General features: G+C 40.8%; 1 protein-coding gene across 2 annotated transcripts; it reads left to right on the top strand.

Annotated features, from left to right (window-relative positions):
* LOC119745597 lies at window positions 1–22,184 on the top strand. 2 transcript variants are annotated; one of them, XM_038222075.1, is made up of 24 exons: window positions 1–278; window positions 3,804–3,977; window positions 4,568–4,738; window positions 5,324–5,494; window positions 5,805–5,969; window positions 6,238–6,402; window positions 6,688–6,852; window positions 7,017–7,181; window positions 7,734–7,898; window positions 8,382–9,143; window positions 9,668–12,670; window positions 13,301–13,519; window positions 13,654–14,250; window positions 14,451–14,570; window positions 14,802–14,929; window positions 15,512–15,752; window positions 16,172–16,315; window positions 16,849–17,013; window positions 17,524–17,599; window positions 18,559–18,608; window positions 19,257–19,501; window positions 20,501–20,662; window positions 21,063–21,188; window positions 21,594–22,184. In XM_038222075.1, exons 1-24 carry the CDS (start codon window positions 206–208, stop codon window positions 21,936–21,938), a joined length of 7,797 nt encoding a protein of 2,598 aa, XP_038078003.1. In that variant the 5' UTR covers window positions 1–205; the 3' UTR covers window positions 21,939–22,184. The 2 variants fall into 2 exon arrangements, with proteins under 2 accessions (XP_038078003.1, XP_038078002.1); XM_038222074.1 differs by having other exon boundaries at window positions 9,668–13,519.
* The last annotated feature ends 878 nt before the right edge of the window (window positions 22,185–23,062 follow it).

The following is a 23,062-nucleotide window of genomic DNA, read 5'->3' on the forward strand; positions in this document are numbered from 1 at the left end:
GCTTGGGTACGAGTGCTGAAAACCTGGCGATGTCTCCTCTTAGCACCACAGACAACCAGTTGGCTTAGCCAATGGCAGGTGTCTATTTGGGGAAAGTTTGTTAGCCTGGGTGTGGAGTCTAAGATCTTTCTCGGTTCGGGGGAGAATTCGTTGGAGATACTGACAAAGACGAGGACGGAGCGAGATTGGGGGGAATTTCTCCGCGATGTCCCGCCTTCTGAAAGTGTTGTGGCTTGTTGCTGTCCTTTCTTTTGGAAGTTTGGTCGACCCATCACGAGGTAAGGGAGTTAAATGGTAAAGAAAAAATAGAGTAATTTGAAAAGACCACAGAAAATGTAGAAAGGAAATACTGCATCTCGGTTCTTTTATTTAAGCGTAAGCATGACTTCGTTTAAGATTCAACAAATAACTCTTTAAAAAAATCACGTAGGCCTACTCAGATTTATGTAGTTTATCATTTTCGAATGTAAATAAAACCCAAAACAAAAGTCATGTCATTTACTCCAATTTGTCTCAGGATTTTCTATCGCGTACGATGTCGAAGAAGTTAGAGATTCCACTCTCGATCGAACATTCCAAAACGACGCTGTTTCCAAACAACTTTGACAAAATTCAGGAATATCTATAGATGTCATAGACGCACGAGGTCATCGATGGAAACGTGGCTTTTTATTCACTTCACAAAAATAACCCGAATTTAGAGGCCGCTTTTTTTTTTTTTTTTTTTTTTACAGTGAAAGACTTATGTCTCTATAAAATCATTGGTTTCTACCATGCATTGGAAGGGCGGTTGGGTTTGATGCGCGATTTTCCTTTTTTTTAATTTCAATGCATCGATAAAAACGTTTCGTCCTCAGCGTTTCCCCCACGTTAAACGTGGATGATATTGTCAATTGATCAAGTAAAACAAAAATGGATGAAGGTCTGAAAGGTTCATTTCTTTCTATGATGACAATGTATTTCTCACAGATTAAAACATCAGATTTAAAGTCACAATAATCATGCCTGTTAAATATTTCATTAAATATGTGCGGAAAAATATTCGTTCCACATTTTTCTCCAAACAAAAGCAAAAATTGAATCGTGACGGTCAGACTGTCCAAAAATACATCTTTTCATTTTTCTCCCAGTATTGACTTAATTATGCGTCAATCGGCAGGTATCTGTAATTACGTATAGGCCTACAGTACGGTGGGTCTGTTTGGGAATTACGATCGCAGGCGGCAAAACAATTATTGATGCTGACTTTAACCTCAAGCATCTCCTCATTTGCGCAAATCAAGAAAAAAACATTGTTCTTTGATTCTTAGTCACTCAGTGACAGATCTTTCCCTATAGGCCTAAGGACTTTACAGTTTTATACTATGTTTTAGGTAGTCGCACGTACTCTGTCTGTGGGCACTGGTTAACTTTCTCTAGAGCTTAAGCTAATCTGAGCTGTCGCTTATGTTTTTCCTTAAATGTGGCTCGTATTCAACTGCATAAAATGCCTATTTTTTCATAATGAACAATATTGAATCTATTCATCAGATGGAACTTGCTTCGGGTGCTGTAAATTTAATATTGGATTTTTGCCCTTCACCAACGTATTTTACGAACACTGTATGCATCCGTGTTGCCCAAGTGTGATTGTGAGGGGGCGGAAAATTCACTCGGTTTGGACTCGAAACCACGACCTCCCGCTTACTAGAGCATACGTCTTACCACTCGATGACCGAACAAAACTTACCATGGACTTACAATCTATCCGTAATTATATTACAATCCTTTAATAATTTATATCTGCTAACGCCCTTTCTAATTACATTGTACCCAAAATCATGACACAGCAGAAGCAGGTGAAACTAATTTCATATGCAGTGCAATAAAATGACGAGGTTGTTTGTGTCCCATTACGGATGCCGAACAAATTGACCAACAGTATGAGGACATTCTTATATGCAAAGAGGCTATGGAAAATACCCGTAATACGTTATGAAAGATGTGTTGACGCAACGGATAATACTCTGGGATCTCTCAAAGGTCTAAGAAAGTTTGGAGTGGGTCGGCAAATAAGGAAACACATTCACCTACGACGACGTGTCACTCCCATTGAATTCTTATGCAAATGAGCAAGGGAGTATTTTTGTTGGATTGAGACTTATACCCTTGCGCACTGCAATGTAACACTGTGGAGCCAACGAGTTATTAACTGTTAAGTGCCAAAAAGTTATACTTTTCTACATGTTAAAGAGATTGAAGTTAAAAATCTGAACTATTAATAAATCCCGCGCGCTAACACTCCTCTAAAAGACAAAAACAGTTTAAATATTATTCCATTAAATTCATATGCAGTTTCCGATGTGGCAGCAAGATAAAAGACATCGGACAACTCAAATTTAAACACAATTAAATTCAATAGACTGTTTTAATCTATAAAATTTTCATTCCATATTCTCTATTTTGTATTTGCCTTAATTGGATTTTGACGTTGATTCCATTTTAACTTGATATTTTGTATTTTTTTTATATCAAAAATGCCTCTGAACATATAAGTTTATATAATATATTAAATAATTTGTAATTTTGGTACTTAATTCGCACGGCCCCTTGAAAAACAGACATCGGCTGAATGGGTAATAGTAATAATGACATTTAAACTCGACTTCTAAAAAGATTATGACCACGGAAACTATGACAAGATCAACGCCCTGACGTCAACTGCAATAAATAATAACTGCGGTCTTTCTTGTGCCTGAAGTAGAACAAAATAACAAGACGGTTGACAGGAATTTACAGAAAAGCGCAACAACAATATCCCCATGTGACGAATCAGTACTTATCAACCGATATCTATACCAGTATACATTGAAAAGGCAAAGGCTGGTCGAAACAAAAAAATATTAAGTTGATATGCAGACATTCGTAATACCAAGCGACAACCCAAAGGGCTGTTTTTTTTCTCTATGAATTGTTTTTACGATGGCATTGAAAGGGTACCTCCAATAAAGTATTCGACTCTCGTAAAAAAAAACAGCTGATAAAAACACACTCTCTTGCGAAAGCATCTTTAAATCCAGAGAAGAAAAGGAAATAATCGGCTCATCAGACCTTTTCTTTTGCTGACATAATATCTTATTTCTCAACTTTCAATTGAGGTCCATCCATCGAACTTCAAAGGAACACCTTTTCACGAAATTGCATATGAAATCCCATAAGAAGCTCAAAGGATTATACAACTTAATAATTGCTCATTTTTCCTTGGGCACTACACACAGTGCCAGGGTGTTTGTGCATGTATTTAAAGTCTTGCCAATTTATGACCAAGCTTAGTACCAAGGTAGGCCTACCAAAAAGTAGAAAAATAAGCCTGTTGTGCCGTTTCCCTTAATTAACTGAATGTGGGTATCCCGAGCTCCCCAGGTAGGGAAACACAAAGTATAATGCCAACATTTTTATAGGGCAGGGATAACGCACTTGCCGTATATAAATTATTTTACAAAAAGGCTCTCCTAACATGAATGACATAGGTCATCTGCGAAAGCATGAAATTAATAACCATACATTCATTTTGATCAATGATGTATCCTGTACCCAAATGCAGCCCAAACCCAAAATGTAGACCCAACCATGTATAATGTATCTATACCCTTAATGTGGCCAAGCCCTAAATGTATCCCAAATCGTAGCCCTTACTCTGTACCTAAATGTAGCCCGAGCCCCAAGTAGCCCCAATACCCTGTACTTCAATGTAGCCACAGCCCCGCAACTAAATGAAACCCCAGCCCGGCGGCGTAACACTAGAATAATGTTTCACCTTACAGCTCAGTCGTGCAGTTCAGTGGTGACCACGCCCAATCTGTCCATCACATCTGGCAGCAGTTTCAACGATGGTGACACGGTCAGTTTCGAGTGTTCACCAGGTTACAGTCTGATTGGTGCACCCGTGATCACGTGTATCGCTGGAGGTTGGAGTCATGAGGTGCCAACGTGTGTCAGTAAGTTAAATCGAGAAAAGTAGCCATGGTTGGTTGGTTGGATACATATATTAAGCAGACTGTGGGAAATTCCGTAAATTCGGACGTACATATCAGACACTTTAATGAGCTACTGTTGGAAAGGTGAATGTCATACATCACCGATAATTGCGTGACGTCTACTGAGTGAAAAAAAAACCCACCTGATCACTTCCAAAATGTAATCGATTTGTATTTGTACCAAAGAATGTTCATGCAAACAATGTTCATGCAAATCCGCCCATAACTTTTTGAGTTATCTTATTAACAGACATATCAACCAACACAATTCGATAGAAACATAACCTCCTTGGCGGAGGTAACAATTGCGAACGTGGTTAATATTTACTTCCAGATAATCTCATTAGTGGTCCTATTGCTCTTTCGCCGCTGATATTTCAATTAGCGAAAGTGTTGGGTTTTTTCTCATTTTGTACACCACTGGAACGTTTCTCTAATTTTGTATTCGCCCCTGGAGTATGTAACATTTCCAAAATTTGAAAATTCTCGTTTGTCACAGAACAGAGCAAATTTGACAAATCATTTTCATTTTGCTTATTAACACTCCACAGTGGACTGTGGTGACCCAGGTACGCCGGTCAACGGTTCCCAGGTTGGAACACCTTCCTACCTAGCCTACACCACAGTCAACTTCCAATGCGACTCAGGGTTTAGTATCATCGGAGCCTCCGTCAGTACATGCATCGATGGATCGTGGTCGCTGCCAGTTCCTACATGCTCACGTAAGTTCTTACTGCTAAATAATTGAACGTCTCTATCTAGGTTTTGCCTGTTTTAGGACAGGGCCAACAAGCCAGCAGTTTTAGGCGATTCAAGCCAACATTTAACAAAGGCGGATACAGTAATGTGCAATAATTATGATGACATTGTATTTGAAGTCTCCTCTTTTGACATCTTTATACCCCAAATAAAACTGTTCGGTTCTTGGCAAGAACAGCTGAGACGAAACACACCTTAATTGCAAGGGCACCTGTCAATCCAATGAAGAAAAGGAAATAATCGGCTCACCAAAACTAATCCTGATCTCTTTAACTGACGTACTAATTGCTCATTTCTCAACTGTCAAGAGGCCCATCGAACTTCAAAGGAACGCCTTGCTACGAAAATGAATACGAAAGCCTTTAAGAAGCTCAAATGATTATACATGTAGGCCTTACAACTTAACCACATAATTGCTCATTTCTCCTTGGGCACTACACACGAACGAGCGTGTTTATATTTGTGTATGTCTTGCAAAATTATGTCAAGCTTAGAACCATGGTACCAAAAACAGATCAATCAGCCCCTTGTTCGTTTTCCTTAATTAGCTGACTGTGGGGATCCAGGAACGCCAGCCCAAGGTTCTCAGGTAGGAGATCCAACTTACTTGATGGGAACCACTGTAACATTTGAGTGTGATGCTGGGTATGATCTCGTGGGGGCGTCGGTGATCAGTTGTGAGGATGGAGCCTGGAGTCGCTCTACTCCAACATGCTTTGGTGAGTATGTTGGCTATTTAAGTAATTGCCCAGATTTGATTTTTCAAGAAAGGAGCGGTTTATACTCTAAAGATTACGGCTTTCCAGTCCTGTTAAACCAAAACCAATAAGTGATACTCACGTTTCGTAATAAAATAAAGGAAGGTTAAGGGTCATGTAAAAATAGATGGTAAACGGTTCTTTATATATCCATAATTGTATTTCATTAAACACAGATCAACGTTAGCAGTTATTCCACACCGCCCTTTAAACGTATAACGTACATGGAGTTAATATAAAACTGACTTAGAATACGGCATTTTCTTTTTAGCAAACTGTATTGACCCTGGCACTCCCGATAATGGCATGCAGTCTGGTTCCTATGGCAACGGTGGTATCCTCACATTTACATGCAACGGGGGATACAGTTTGCTGGGAGCCAGCGCAATTAGTTGCTCTGATGGAAGCTGGAGCAACGATGTGCCCACCTGCGAAGGTGAGTTAAGTACCACACTAGCAAAACAGAAACTCATGACAATTAAGCCATTGATTATTATATCAGACCAAAGATAATTAGATAAACGTTTACAATATCAGAGTAAGACCTGAAGCAGACAACCGACAAAAGCCCATTTAACATCGACGGATGGCCGAGAAAGCGAATGTCTGTGGAATAAAAGTTTGTGAAACAAGTTGTAGACCTGAATAACTTTATAGAAATCAAAGTCAAAGTTAATGGTTTTCTTCACACTATCTTTCTTCAGCGGATTGTGCCGACCCAGGTACCCCAGTTAACGGAAAGCAGACTGGTACCTTCAGCAATGGAGACACCCTTTCTTTTGAGTGCAATGCAGGGTACACCCTTGTGGGAGCAAGAAACGCGACTTGCCGCAGTGGTACCTATGATGAGCTTGTGCCATCTTGCTTCGGTAAGTTGAGCGATGTCACGTGTTTAGCAGACGTGACATCAGTGACCGAGAGTAGCAAATCACCAGACGATCATTTTAACACGTAACACTCTAATACCATCTGGACCATGCATAAACCAGGAGACACATTAACCATTTGTTTAAAACGAAAAGCTCTGCAATTCAAGAATTGAAAAGGAAGATCATGGCAGTTCATAGAAAAGAGTTACTGAAAGCCACGCAAACAAGAAATAAACATGTCTGTAAAGTTTTGTGAACATGTCTGTAATTTATTTAATTATGCAGCGAACTGCGTGGATCCAGGTACGCCTACCTTAGGCAGCCAATCAGGAACTTATGATCATGCTGACGTCGTGACCTACTCATGTGCAGTTGGATTTGAACTTGTCGGTGCTGAGCAGATCACGTGTGAGGACGGCGCGTGGAGTAACAGTGTCCCGTCTTGTTTAGGTATAAGATCGTTATTTCTAACGTTTTTTTCTAACGAACTTATTACAACTACGCGATAAACACCTCTCTAAAGACAAAATCACGAGAGCGTTCGTCACCCAAGTTGTAACTGAAACTTCGTATGAATAAAAACTGTTTCATTCCTGGTTATTTCATTATTGCAGCTAACTGTACCGACCCAGGAACTCCCGCCTTCGGGAGTCAAACGGGCAATTACGGCAATTCTGAAGTTGTCTTCTTCAACTGTTCAGTGGGATACACGCTCGTTGGTGCAGAGCAAATAACATGTGTGAATGGAGGCTGGTCCAATAGCGTACCGTCATGCAAAGGTAAACTCAATGGATTTAATAACAAAACAGAAATCGTTATAACCAAATTCACACAGTTTGTTGAAAGGGAGGCCTCCTTGTTTAGCCGGTAGAATTTCACAGATTTGGCAAAGCCGCATGACCCACATGACACAACTACCACACATAAAACTCCATACAAACGTATACAAATATTAAACAGGAACCAACCAACCAACCCGATTCAATGCAGTTTCTGTGGTTTCAACCAACCAACAAAATCAAGTTTTGTCAAGGATGTCCAGCATCCAAGGCCACGTCCGAACCATCTTGTATAGAAGTATTACCTCGGTGTTCCTAATTTACAATTCACAGGAATATGCTGAGTCCTCATGTTTCTGTGTGATTGCAAATGAGCCTCGAGGTAATTGCAGACAATTAATAGCCGAGGCTCTTAGCGCAAGTTTGGATTTTTCAGGTCCTGGATCTTGCGCTGGAGAAATTGTAATTAAGTTCTTATATGTCATTCCAGTGGTCTTTGTTTTGATCCAATTGCTGAATTAGTTACTCATATTTAAATTATTCTCTACCTAGCCGACTGCACTGATCCCGGCGCCCCGGCATTTGGGACTCAAATGGGAACGTACAAACATGCTGATGTCGTGACTTTCAACTGCTCAGAAGATTACGAACTGATCGGTGCAGCACAGATAACATGCGCCGACGGCTCGTGGAGTAATGACATACCAACTTGCCAAGGTAAAACAAAGCTGAAAATGCCTTTTCACGTTTCTCTGAGAACTTGAAATTGTACACGGCTTGTCAATTTACAATGAAAGATAAGCTGTGTACAAATTTGTAGGTTCATTGAAAACATAGGCCTAAATTAAGACTTTGCGCCGGAAACAATTTCAGCTGTTAAGAGTGATCAAGGTTTTCTCGAAATGTCGTTTTTAAGTAACAAAACACAAGCATGTTAACATACTGGCATTTTTTAATATCTTCAATTCTTCAGCGTTAAATTCATTTTCAAATAAATCTAGTCTATAGTCTTGATGGACCCCAAAGTTTCGGTTTATGACAATCAGCCAGCCCGTCAGTGACTCAGTTAGTAAGAGGACAATAGGCTGGCCCTATTGAAAACAATAAATATTGAGCATGTCAATAAATTGAACATCACAAATGTATCCATTGTAATGAGCAGCATTACATTGAAATCCGTCCATTTGGTTTGTGTTACAGCTATCGTCAACCCTGTTACGTCGGTAGTCCAACCCGAAACAACCACTGATTCAGCCGCTGATATTGCAACGACTGATGGGATGGGCGCAGTTTCATCAACTGAGCCAATACAACCTAGCCCAACGAATCCGTTTACTGAAAGCCCAACTCAGCCGAAGACGGCAACAGAGCTACCTTCTGAAGAGCCCTTTAGCAGTCCACAGATGTCAACGAGACCATCTAGTTCCCCTGATACTACTCGACCAACCATGGTTACTGAACCAATGAGCGAAGAACCCTTCAGCAGTCCACAAATGTCAACGAGACCATCTAGCTCACCTGATGCTAGTCGACCAACTATGGTTACTGAACCAATGAGCGAAGAGCCCTTCAGTAGTCCACGAATGTCAACCAGTCCTTTCAGTTCACCTGAACCCAGTGAACCATCCAGACCCCCTGTAACCACTCCTCCTCCAATGCCTACTCGACCGACAAGGCCACCCATGCCCTCTCGACCCACCAGTCCAATGCCTCCAACTACTGAAAAGCCAGACAACACCGAAATGCCGAGCTCACCCACTTACGAGCCAACCGATCAACCACCAACCAGACCGCCAAAGTATTGTCCACCGCTGTGGCTCCATATCCATGGCATGCACAGAAGGCGATACAGAGATGGAGACAAAGTTGTCTTCTCCTGTAAGTCAGGCTTTGCTGTAGTTGGTCCAAAATGGATTGTCTGCTTCGAGGGCGAATGGAGTGGACCCGTTCCAGAGTGCAGACGTGAGTATACATCAATATCCACACATTTACAGAAACAGAATAGCTCAACACTGCATGACCTTATGACTGATTTAGATTGTGAACTAATAAAAAAGTCTTTCCAATTATTTTTTCTCGATTTGTGTGTCAATAAAAGTGATTCAAAAGCAAGGTTTGAAGATTTTTCTTAGGGAAAGTATTATGTTAGCACTATTATGTTGGCTAAAACTCCAATTTTTGTCTAACTTATTCATTAAATTGAACAGTTTTAGGATGTCTCTTTTCTTAATATAAAAATCACATGATATCACAGGGCGGTTTATTAGACAGAACCAAACTGTGAAGTTCAGGCATTTAACAAAATGCCTTGATATTTTTATTTTTTCTGTTTTGAAGGGAGAGAAAATAAATTTGCTTTAAAAATCATTACGCGATGCCGCTCCCTAAAAACAGGCCACCATGTTGGATTGTTCAATATACAGGCCTTCACTTCCTTTACTTTTTCTATAATATAGATTTATATGTTCGATTTTACTCTTTGGCAGGTACATGTGACTACATTCCTCCTGCTCCTAGTAATGGGCAGACTAGATACGTCCCCTCCCAGCGAAATCCTTGGGAAGACTTCAACTGGGAGGACCTGCCGCCACCTGTTGGTCATCATCCACACGATCATCCTCATTATCCCCACCCTCACCTTCCACATCGTCCTGGAAGTAGTGAAGGATCAAAGGAAGGCCTTCTCCCTGATTGGCTTTGTGATTTGAATGTGGATTTACTAACGGCTTTTCTAAGTTTGAAAAATGATGAGATTTCATGGGAACAGTTTTTCCAACTGTTTCTGAGTGGTATCTCGAACGGGGACAACAACTGGCCCTGGACTGGTGACATGTCGTCAGGTTTCCCCGATGTTCCATGGAATGACATATTTACAATGCTACCAAATGGAATTCCTCGAGGAGGAGGCAATAACATGGCCTGGGAGACACTGTTTCAAATGTTTCCGGATGGTTTTCCTCTTGGAGATACTTTTCCTGGGGGACTTGTACCCGGAAATGGGGAGGGAGGAGCAATGAGGCCGGAGGGTGAAGGAGGTGAAGCAGTAAGACCTGGAGATGAAGGCAACACAAGACCTGGACAAGGTGGAGATGAAACTGCGCGACCGGGCCATGGAGGGATGATCCCAGGCATGAATGGAAACAGTAGCAGCATGATCCCAAATGATAGAGACTTTCCATGGGAACCGCTCATACAACAATTCTTAGAGTGGCTTGAATCTGAACGAAATAATTGTCCAGGGAATATGAACACTGGTGACGAGGGAATGAGGCCTGGTGCTGATGGAGATGGAAACATAATGCCGAGCCCTGGTGGGGACAGTGATGTGAGGCCTCCAAGTGGTGAAGACGGTGAAATGGGCCCGAGACCTCATAGTGATGGTGAATCTAGGCCTGGGAACGGGGATGGTGCAGACGATGGTGCTTTGCCTACTGGAGACCACGGAGAAGAAGAAACGATGGCTGGTGGAGATGGAGGGGAGACAACTGATGAAGTGTTTAATCCTCTTGAGGGCGTCAGTCAGCTTATAGGCTTAGTTTCTGGAAGTGTCCCTTCACCTGATATTAGTATTGGTAGCCTTCCCTGGCAACAGCTGTTTGATTTATTCCCTGCCGGAGTTCCCTTTGCAGACGGTCAAATATCAATGGATCAAATCCTCAATGTGTTTCCACGTGGACTACCTGGAGCAGTAACCGTATCCCTGCCAGACTCAGTTGTTCCGTCATCTCAAGAACAGGGAGGCAGCGAACGTATAAATCCTGGCAGTAGAGTTGCTTTTCCTTGGTCTGGTGAAATTCCAGAGGGTTTCCCTGGAGCGGGCAGCGGTTCAACATGGGAAACATTGTATCAGGAACTCCCATATGGCCTGCCAACCGGTAGTTCTATTGTTGAATGGAATGCACTGTTTATGTTGTTTCCTAATGGACCTCCTATGGCAGATGAAGACTCTGGCGATGGATGGACAGGCCAAGTACCAAGAGATTTCCTCAGTTTGGGAAATGGAAATGTGACTTGGGAAGAACTGTTCCAACAGTATCCAAATGGTGTCCCTGTTGGTGATTATATCGTTCCTTGGCCAGCGCTTTTCAATGTGTTTCCCAATGGGCTCCCACTGGATGATGAAGACAGTTCAGATGACTCTTCAACTGGTGTAATGCCATGGACTGGTCCTATTCCAACGGGCTTCTTTGACTTAGGTGATGACAGTTTGACATGGGAAGAATTATATCAACAGTTTCCGAATGGCATTCCATTGGGTAACGAAACAGTTGCTTGGGAAGTGTTATTCTTGATGTTTCCTGATGGGCCACCGATGCAAAATGATGACAGTTCAGAGGAATCAGTTAATAGCGGAATAACACCATGGCTTGGTTTAGTTCCAACGGATTTCTTGAATTTGGGTGATGGCAGTCTAACGTGGGACGAATTGTACCAATTGTTCCCTAATGGCGTTCCTGTTGGCAATATTTTAATACCTTGGGAAGTGCTCTTTATGATGTTCCCAAATGGGCCACCATCGGGAGATGATTGGACAATTCCCGATGCTCCAGGCGATAGCGAAATAGTTCCATGGACTGGACAAATTCCAACAGGGTTTCTAGGCTTAGAAAATGTTAACCTGACATGGGAACAACTTTACTTGCTGATGCCTAATGGTATTCCAATAGGAGATGAAACCATTTCCTGGGAGGTGCTGTTCATTATGTTTCCAAATGGTCCGCCAGCTGTGAGTGATGATTGGTCCTGGTTGGTCTCGGGACTTTTTCCAAGTCCTCCACAAGAGAACCCACAGCCAGAAACAGGTGGAAACAGTGATCGCCCATGGGAGGATCTGTTGGATGTGATACTTACTTGGTTGCCTTCTACGCCTGAAGATGAAAGTAATGTCAGTGGAGAGCAGACCGGCATAAGACCACCTGCAGGAGGACAATGGAGTGGACTTATACCAACAGGTTTATTCGACATTGGCGATAGCAGCTTTGAAACGTGGGAACAACTGTTCCAGCAGCTTCCGAACGGACTTCCATTCGGGGCTGGCAACATGCAATGGGAAGCTCTTTTCAGGTTGTTCCCATCAGGATTCCAGTCTGTCCTCGAGGCTTGGCCATGGTCACTTAGTCAGATGTTTACAGCAAATAATGGTATGCAACCTAGCAATATGGGTGGCATGTCTGAACAGGGCGAGGATCAGCTTCGACTGCTCATTCAAACACTTTTGGAAAAGTTATGGAGTGGAGAAATCCTCGTGGACCTGATATCACATTTTCAGGGAGGAGAAATTCCGTGGCAGCAACTGGCATCAATTTTTCCTAATGGTATTACATTTGGGGACATAACTGTTCCATGGCAAGAGCTGATCGATTTGTTCGGTGATGGTAGTGGAGGTCATGGTGGTATGTCAGGCTGGGGTGGACATAGTGGGACACCAAATACATGTGTACGATTTCCCTTTGGAGAATTCATACCAAGGTTTCCTAACTTTGGCAATGGTAGTGCCAGTGGAATGATGCCTGGAAGTGGAGGTGCCAGTGGAATGATGCATGGAAGTGGTGATGCTAGTGGAATGATGCCTGGAACTGGAGGTGCCAGTGGAATGATGCCTGGAAGTGGAGGAGCCGGTGGAATGATGCCTGGAAGTGGTGATGCTAGTGGAATGATGCCTGGAACTGGAGGTGCCAGTGGAATGATGCCTGGAAGTGGAGGAGCCGGTGGAATGATGCCTGGAAGTGGTGGTGCTAGTGGAATGATGCCTGGAAGTGGGGGTGCCAGTGGAATGATGCCTGGAAGTGGAGGAGCCGGTGGAATGATGCCTCGAAGTGGAGGTGCCAGTGGAATGATGCCTGGAAGTGATGGTGCCAGTGGCATGATGCCTGGAAGTGGTGGTGCCAGTGGAATGATGCCTGGAAGTGGTGGTGCTAGTGGAATGTTGCCTGGAAGTGGAGGTGCCAGTGGAATGATGCCTGGAACTGAAGGTGCCAGTGGGATGATGCCTGGAAGTGGAGGAGCCGGTGGAATGATGCCTGGAAGTGGTGGTGCCAGTGGCATGATGCCTGGAAGTGGAGGTGCCAGTGGGATGATGCCTGGAAGTGGAGGTGCCAGTGGGATGATGCCTGGAAATGGTGGTGCCAGTGGAATGATGCCTGGAAGTGGTGGTGCCAGTGGAATGATGCCTGGAAGTGGAAGTGGGGGTCACGGTGGCATGATACCAAGTGACAAACCACCAAGTGAGGGTGACATGCTGTATTTCTTCTGCATGCCTGGCTACAAGCTTATTGGTACTCCCAGCTTATCCTGCACATGCGATGGTGTATGGGATGGTCTTCCACCAATGTGTAAAGGTATGTTTTTAATTTTGTTTAGTTTTTTTTTAACTTGAGTTGTGATTTGCAAAAGATATACATTACATTGCACTATATTATTTTACCATGACAACAAATCCAAGTATAACCTGTGGTATACATTTCATGCACAGAAATAATGAAGCCAACCATGATGCCGGATTATACACAACCGTTTGCCGAATTAACAACTATTGACATCGATGACTACACAACAGCTGAACCATTTGAGGGAACAACTGATTTAGGAATTGCAACAACAGATGTGGTTGAAGAAGTTACAAACGAGGCAACCGAGAGTCCAAAATTACCGACAGACAAACCAAAGGCATCCATGGCCCCTCCAACAGCTCAACCAATGAATTCAACAACTAGTCCAAAGAACGGCTTGCAGTCAACAACTCAAAGAAGAGAACTAACAACTATGCCAAAGTTGCAGTCCACATCTCAGCCAATAGTTTTAACAAGTACTCCACAACCCCAGGATGCAACAACAACCAGTCCGCAACAAAAATTGGCGTCCACAGCTCAACCAACAGATGCAACAAGCACTCCACAACCGCAGAGTGTCACAACAACTCCACAACCAAAGTTGCCATCCACAGCTACACCCGGAGAAGCCACTACCAGCCCACAACCTAAGCCGCAAACAATACCTACACCAAGGGCTGTTACAACTAGATCTCTTGGAGAGTCGCAGTCAACGGCCGGCAATCAAGCCACACCAATTGGTAATTATTGCAATAAACTAAATCATTGTACATTTTGCTATCATACCAAGAAAACAGAAGTCAGTCAGACATAATCAGTTCTGTTTGGATGTGGAAAAAAACCAAGTTGTTTCTCCAATGTTTAAAGGCTAGAAATTGCTTTCTACAGATAAACATTTTCCATTGTTTCATTACTATTTTTTATCATCACTTGTTTGCAGATCCATGCAGTTCAAATCCGTGTGCCGAGAAAGCAAACAGCGAATGTGTCAGTGATGGTCAGGGATCCTTTACATGCTCTTGCTTACCACTGTTCTTTGAATCCGATGGTGAATGTGCATGTAAGTGATAGTTTCATTGCTCTGAAGATTTTCAAGACAAATGATTCAGATTTTCTCTTCAACTGTGTTCATGGTAACACAAAAGAATAACACACCAATTGATAAATACATTTTTATCCATTTGATATTTTCTTCTAATAGTATTTGACTAATCGCTACCTGACTTGTATACAAGATAACAAGAAATAGTACATTTTGTAATTGTATCTTAAATTTCATAATTTGATTCAGCATCAAGTTCCTTCAGTGGAACTTTACGAATTACTCAGATTGAAAGTCGACAAGCTGAGTTCAGTGAGGAGCTGCAAGATCCTTCCTCAGAAACATTCAGGTCAATGGCAGCAAGCATGGAAAAGACGGTAAGCAACAAATGTTCAGCCCAATAAGACGATCATTTAACCAATTGCATTCGCGCTTAGCAAACTAAATTAAACAGGCATTGTGTTTCACACCTAATATCATATCAAGGGTTAAACTTTTACACTATCCACTCACAGTAAAAACCAGTGAAATGAAAAAAGTCTGGAAAAAAGGCTCAAGTATGTTTTCGAAGAAGGCATGTGTCTTCCACAAACAAAATAAAAATGTAAAAACCAGTGAGAGTCTGACAAACTTAAAACAGTTTAAGCAAATGTTTTGAATGTTAACTCAATATAAAGCTTAACACAACAATTGCTAATCCTTCACAATTTTCAAATGAAAACAACAGCTGTGCTCTTTGAAATGTACTTCTTCAGACATTATTTTTTCAATGTATTTATAATTTTTCAATGTGTTGTGATTTATATAAAGACACGCCCCTTCAAGCTGCAGCTTCTCATGATCATGCCTCCATGCATCTCATGAGGATTTATTGCACTCATGGTTATTCTCTGCTTTAGATAGAAATAAACGTTTTTGAAATTGAAAATTGCAATTTAAATTATTTTTTATAATTTCAGATTGACAGCATCTACCTGACTAGCAGTCCTGAGGTTGCAGAGCGATACCTAGGGAGCACGGTCTTAGGATTCAAGAATGGATCCATAGTGGTTGATTATGTTGCACACCTGAACAACACACAGAACCAGCCTGCTGATGACCCTACAGCCATAGAGTCGGCATTTGAAGATGCTTACATGCAAAGTATCAACACAGGAAGTATTAACATCACAGTAGATGTTGCCGCCAGTACAGTTACAGGTTAGTGACCTGGCCACCCAACTACCAAAAACACCCACTTTTGTCACTCAGAAAGCTCATATCAGTCACAAAAAAACAATCCAAAGTTCTGCATCAAATGCAAGTTAATAACAAGCTGTACAGATTGCAATTTCATGATAGATCAATTGGAATAAGCACTAGCCACCGGCAGGGTACTTTTTTTAAAAATATGAACAATAAAAAAAAGAATGACAAATTGTGTTATATGAATAGGCATATAAATAAATAATGTCATCATTAAAATACTTGAAAAATTGTACAATTTTATGAATAAAGATTGTCACATTTTGACCATACAAAAAGAAACAATCTCTGCATTGTGTTCGACTTTCCTTTTTCAAAACCCAATTTCAAAAACATCACCTTACCAGATGTTGTTTCTTGATTCCGTTCATCAGATCTTGACGAGTGTGCATCCGAGGACACCAATGACTGTTCCTCCGATGCAGCCTGCACCAATTTGCAAGGATCATTCACTTGTCAGTGTCTTGAGGGATTTATAGATGCATCACCAGCAGGGAGGCCAGGCAGAATCTGTACCGGTAAGACAAAACACTGATATGATGTTTTCAACACAAAGTCAGACAAAATCACGGTTATGCTACCTCTTTTAACAAGGTATCAAAAGACCTCTTTATAACAATTTCTCTCATGTATTGTATGCTGGTAACTATATTTAATTAGTTAATGCTATGCTGAAAACAAAACCTAGAGCTCGCACTTATCATGATCGATCTGAGCTCACAAGAAGTTTGGGTACAAGCAATACAAAGGGATAGAAACTTATAGAAAAGAGACATGGTGAATGGCAGTGTAATGAGCTTGTCATGTATTTCCTCCAAAGTATGAAGAAACAGTCTGATCAACAATCGGTGAAGTGAGGTGACATGATATAAACAGGACAACTAGAAAGATAAAGTAGAAAGATTCTTCTTTGACGAAGTGTGGTTCTGAAAAGAACCAGTCTACACTCAACCAACAGGTTCTTTTCAGAACCATAATTCTTCCGAGAAGAGATAACTTTCCACTTAAGAGAATTGAAAACTTCATACTCACTTCCCCCCCCCCCCCACAGTTCCCCAGCCATCGGTTTGTGCGACATCCTCCGACATCGATTGCTCCCCAAATGCCACCTGCTATGACACAGACTCGAGACCTGAAGGCTTCAGTTGTCAGTGTCTCGTAGGATTCGTGGATAGGTCGCCTCGAGTGACCACGAGCCCTGGCAGAATTTGTGAAGGTATACTGTGAGATTTAAAATGACAGACCCACAATTCTAAAAAAAGTGTTCATTTCAGATTTATTTTTCGAGGGGATGTCTGTGGTGTAGAATTCAACACTGAAGTATTGAGATCAAAGATCTAATCAGCAATGAATTGTAAATCTGCAATAATGTTCCACTTCCTTCATGAGGTTAAATTTTTACAGGAATATGATTGTAAATAATTAACATGATTCAGGTGGAAGTGCTGGCAAACTAACCCAAACTCAATCCTATATCCGACACCCGACACAGAATACATGAGAAGAATCTAAACAAATTAACATGCTTTATTATGAAGGATGTAGAAAATGCAAAGCAAATTCCTTAATGCTACAATCAATCTGTGCCCTCAATGCTTGAATAATACAAATTAAATAGTAGTTCCTAAAAACCCTCTTTAATATATCTGAGATGCAAGCAAGAATCCATGATTTTTTTTCCATGGCTAAACAAAAGTTACAAATATTATTAATTTTCTAATTTCAGAATATTGCCCTTCTACAAACTGTTTCAATGGAGGATCATGTGTTAATGTCTATGAGACTGGGGAGCAGATATGCAGGTACGTTTTCATTATCGTTATTAAACTGCAATATGAAAACAGTTTCTGAGAGCATTTTGGATGGCAAAGTAAACTGTACCGATATTAGTTTCCTCAAAGTTGAGAGGAGAAATGGCAATTTATTTTTTATTACTGTACTGTTTTTCCCAGTCAATGCACTCCCAGTCAATGCATGTAATCGTTGTTTGTTGAGAAAGATGTGTTGAAGTGAAAAAGGTTCACAAATGCATAGCAGTCTTGTGACAATGATAACAGTTACGTGGGCGTTGCCAGGATATTTTCTAGGGGGGCAAAGTACATTTTTCCGCCCAAATCCCAATACTTTTCCAGCACAGATCTCAATTCATCATTTTTTCGAGGATGGGCAGGGGGACATTTTCCCACCTTTAACCCTAACCCACCTCACTCCTCCAAAATCCTCCTGGCGGTTTTGGAGGATTCTAGAGGATTGAGGATGAATGGTGATTGAATCAAATGAGGATTCTGGAGGATTGAGGATGAATGGTGATTGAAGCACATGAGGATTTTGGAGGATTGAGGATGAATGGTGATTGAAGCACAAGAGGATGTTGGAGGATTGAGGATGAATGCATTTTGAGGCAGGACTGTCTGATGATTTTGAAGGATTTGGCGTTGGTTATCCTTCATTTAAACACGAGTGCAAAGTTTTGGTATGAGGAGGATTTTGGAGGATTGAGGATGAATGCATTTTGAGGCAGGACTGTCTGACAATTTGAAAAATTTAGGCAAAGTTGCAAAATTTTGGAAAATTTTGGAGGATTTTGGAGGATTGAGGATGGTTGTAAGCAACAAGGGCCTAGGGGGTTAGGGTTAAATTAACAGGAATATGACTTCGCACACCTTTTTCTTTTTTTGTTTTCTCCCTCTTTTTTTTATTTGGCTTTTACAGTGCAATTGATAATTCTTATAACTGCACTTTAATTATTTTCACTCAATAGTTGCCCAGATGGATACACAGGATCACGATGTGAGGATGCTGAACAAACAGGTAATTGTCTCTCTTTAGCTATTTTTTTTCTCAAAAAGATGAAGAACAAAGAAATGTTAGGCCATATGTGTCTACAAACTCTGTCTACACAAACACGAGTCTCACATATATGAAGTAGGCAGGACACTTGGGATAATAGTAATGTATGTCATAGAGGACAAAGTAAAATGTGCTTAGGGATCAGGTTGGCGAAGTGGTAATTCGCTTGCCTCCCACTGCTGTGATTTAGGTTTGAATCCAGTCTTGGCTACATTTACGTGGGTTTGACTGCCATGTAAACTGTCATTTTCACCCTCATCCTCAAGGATCGGAGCTCCATTGGATTAAGTTGACAAGATGCCAGCTGTTCCCCAAATTATAATTAGTTAATGAACATATAGGTCAGCAAATAACTTTCATTTCTATTATGCAGGATAGTCATTTCATAACAATTTACATTACAATAATCTTTGCTGAAGAAAAACATTCCTGTACTTAATTTTGCAGTTGCAAATCTAAAAAAAAAAAATATAATAATAAACGTGCACGTGTATGTATAGGCAGAAAAACACATTAAAGTTTGTAATAGTACATTGAATAATAAACTCAATTTTAGTTCTGTAGAAGGCACTTTCTGTATGACTTGACTGACCATGCTTCTCTTTGCAGGCTTGTCAGACACACTCATCCTTGTCATCAGTTTAACATCAGTGGCCAGTCTCGTCATAATTTGCGTCGGCCTTCTGCTCTGCTTCACCTTCTATCATCGGCAGACTAAGAAGAACATTACAAAGCTTTCCTTGCGGTCTTCGGCCAAGAGGGACGTCTCCCGCTTTGTCAGGGATGAGGAGATTTGGGATCCCATCATTGCTGAGACCAGGTCCAATGACAGCCAACAGTCGCTGGTCAAAGAGGTTAGTCGATGAAGTTCAACAAATGTAGATATGCATACTTCTAAGGGGTGTCATACATGTATGGAAGGCAACAGGCCCCTATACTTAAGGGCTTTGCCTCCCTTGTGATCACCCCTCCCCTTAAAATTTTGTTGGGAAGGCAAAAAATTAGGATTTTATTGTGAAAAAAAACACCTATTGAGTTCCTCCTAAAGAAAATGAGGTGCCTTTTAAGTGGTTGATGCAAAGTGAACTCCAGTCACGCCACTGTATCCACAAAGCATAACAGGACAAGTCTCCAAGCTAGGTCAAGTCGTCCGTCAATCAGGCATTGCAGTTAGGTTTAGGCAATGAGAGAGAAAACCTTCTTGGCAATACTCACAAAAAGTGTAATCTTGTCAAACACAAGTCAGGCCACAGTACAAGTCACAAGCAACAGAAGATGACCAATGACAAAGGAACGTATACTGAAGCCAAGGTACATGTACATGTGCCTGGGATGGACTACAAGTACGGTACAAGTACATCAGAAGTCTGTTCCCAAGTAAATCACATTTCAATTCACAATAGGATAATATTGTCAATCAAAACAGTCTGAAAAATGGAAGGTCTGAAAGATGCATTTCTTTCTATACTCATAATTATAATGCCCTCTCAAATTCAAAAAGACTAATTCCGGACAATATTCTAAACATTTTCATGCATGTCACATAGTGCAAGTGCTTTGGAATTCCATGCCTGTAGCTTGTTTCCCTCCAACCTATATATGATCTGTCCTGTTTCAGGAAGAATGTTACTACCTTGAGATTTTTACCTACTCTTCTTTTTATTTCTCTTGTAGCCCTATATCTTGAGTTGCCAGTAATGAGAGATGAGCAACAAGACAGAGGAATACCCTTTCCACAGTTTGTTTGAAAAGGCTTTGTGACTTGTGTTGACTTCATTAGAATTTGTTAATAAGTACACAGACCAATTCAATAGCCCTTTCTTTAGAATTTCTCTCTTTCTTTGTTTTGACAGCCTACTCATCAAGATGATTACCTTCAACCAAGACCATCCGATCCCAGACATTCCGTTTATCCAAGTGACATGGGGGAGGACAACCCAGATTTCATGGAGGAGGAATTTGAGTCTCAAGCCAGGAGCATCGCTGATGCCATGAGCACACTTCCGGAAGTTGAGGTAAATGAAAAGTAGCCATATAGTATATTCTGAATTTTTTTCCTTCGTATTTTGTTTATACACTTTGGCAAACTAATATTACATTTCATTGTTTCTTTGAAACCGTCAACTTTGCCTATTGTCTTCGAGATAGTTGGCGTCTGTCTGGGTCGTTGCAACAACATGTTGGTGACATTTCCAGATGAAATGTTTCCAGTATGTCGGCATTGCAGTTTGCTCTGTGCGTTTCTTATGTTGATATGGAAAATATGCTTATCATTATCTTTCCAGACTGTGAGGCTACTTTAAAACAAGAAATCAAGAGGACAGTTGAATAGTAAATGTTTGCTCGAATTGGCTCTTTCGAAAACAGCTTGAACACACGGAGTAATACATGTAGTTGTTCTTTCTTTGGTAACAGAGGAGGATGCGTAGAGAGGTGCGTTCCATTGGCAACTACAATTATGCTCAGGAACCAGACTACCGGGACAACTTTGTGCGACCCTACATGGCCCCTGAGACTATACCTATCGACCGATACCTACAGGTACGTAGAAAGGGCTCCAATTCTTTCAATCGCAAAATTAATACAAGTTTAAAGACAGACATCTTTAAGCAAGTTCACATTCATAAAATGTGTGGGAAATAATGAAGATACGTAGAAGACAGTATCATAAGTTTTCGTGGAAGTAGCACAATGGTTGTACACATAGTTAAGTATTAAAAAGTGCTTGGTCTGATTTTAATAATTAGACGAAAACTGTACCTCCTCTCCACAAACAAAAAAAACCCATACTAGCCCAACTGCTAAAGAAGATATTGCCTGCATAAGATCAAAATGTTACTTCAACATTGCCAATGACAACTTTTATCAGTTTACAAAGAAACTATTCACTCAATCCAAAAGGGTTTATTTGTTATCACTGATAATAAATCAATTTATTCAATTCAGGATCCACGCCGCTACCAAACGTATGATGATGAATCCCGGGGTTACGGCTATGGACGTCCTACAAGGTCTAGCTTCGATTCCAATCACCATGGTCACAGGATGAGTCTCCAGCAAGATTTACGAGGCAACAGGATGTATCTTCCAACTGATGCCGTTACCATGGCAACCCGGCCAGAGTCTTATCCCATGGAGGATTTCTCCTCTCCCAGACAATCCATCCGTCCGACTGCTCAGTATCCTCCCGCATCCCGGGCTTACGTGCCTGCTTCCCCCCAGTCTGCCTCACCATACCCGCCCCCTCCCCCGCCACCCCCACCCCCAATGAATCAAACCAGGTTCAACTAACCAATGAGAAAGTGCCTGAATTCTGCATTCAGTGCTTACATGACTTCCCCCAGACTGCCACAACACAATTACCCCCACTAGCTCCCACTCCCACCCCACCCCCACCCCACCCCTAGCCACATCCCAACCCTGCCCCCTCCAGCTTGGACCAATCATATACTCAGTTCAATCAATCAATGTAAAAAGTCTGGTATTTGTACAAGAACTGAAAAATGCATTAGAACCGAGCATAATTTGACTAGTTAATGATGTATTAACCAAGAATTTTTCCATGACCACAATCTTACATGTAAGCCATAATATAATTTTCATTCCAAAAATAGTTGGGTTTTTTAGGTATCCAAGTCTTTTCTTTCTTTTAAGTGAACAAAATTTGGGGGGAATTGTTGCGGTACATTTCTGTTTGAAAAGGACCCTCTGCTCAGTATTGGGCTGTACTCCAGTGTGTGTTGAAAAATCAATATTTGTTATTTTAAGTTGAATTTAGTTGTGCACTAACTATTTTTAGTCAAGTAGATAGAATTCATAACTAACCATTTGTATTTGTTTATTACAAAAATATTTGTTTGTTCAGTTGTTTAGTAAAACAATATTATATATATAGCCCCAAGCTACATGTACTTAGTTGATAATAGAGGTAACAAAAACACGTACTCAGCAAATTAATGTGTTCATTAATGATGTAAATTACTTTTCTTTTCTTTTTTTAAGTTTGACTGGTCAAAGTGAAAACTTTAGTAAATGCGATAAAAAAATTATAAATTTGTCAATGGATGTGTTGAAAGGAAAATTATAATTATCATAATTAACAGATATTTTTGTATATTATTTTACATTTCCTGGTTCCTCTGGGACTCTTAATGCAAACTGTGATACAGCCAATTTGTCGATTTTTAGAAACAAATTGAGTCACAACAATATAGTTGATTTATACGTCTCTGATACTTTTGATACATTTTAAGTTTAAAGCACTATCCAGATACTATCAATGTACACTGTACATTGTATGATTAGTATTTCTTCTTTGTATGAAAATATTATATTTACCTTTTTAGTGAGTTTCAAGTAGAAATATGTTATACCATAACTATTTAATACTAGTAATAAAAAATTGGTATTCAATT

This window comes from Patiria miniata, unplaced genomic scaffold (assembly GCF_015706575.1).
Source record: "Patiria miniata isolate m_02_andy unplaced genomic scaffold, ASM1570657v1 HiC_scaffold_7, whole genome shotgun sequence".
NCBI classification, from domain to species: domain Eukaryota; kingdom Metazoa; phylum Echinodermata; class Asteroidea; order Valvatida; family Asterinidae; genus Patiria; species Patiria miniata.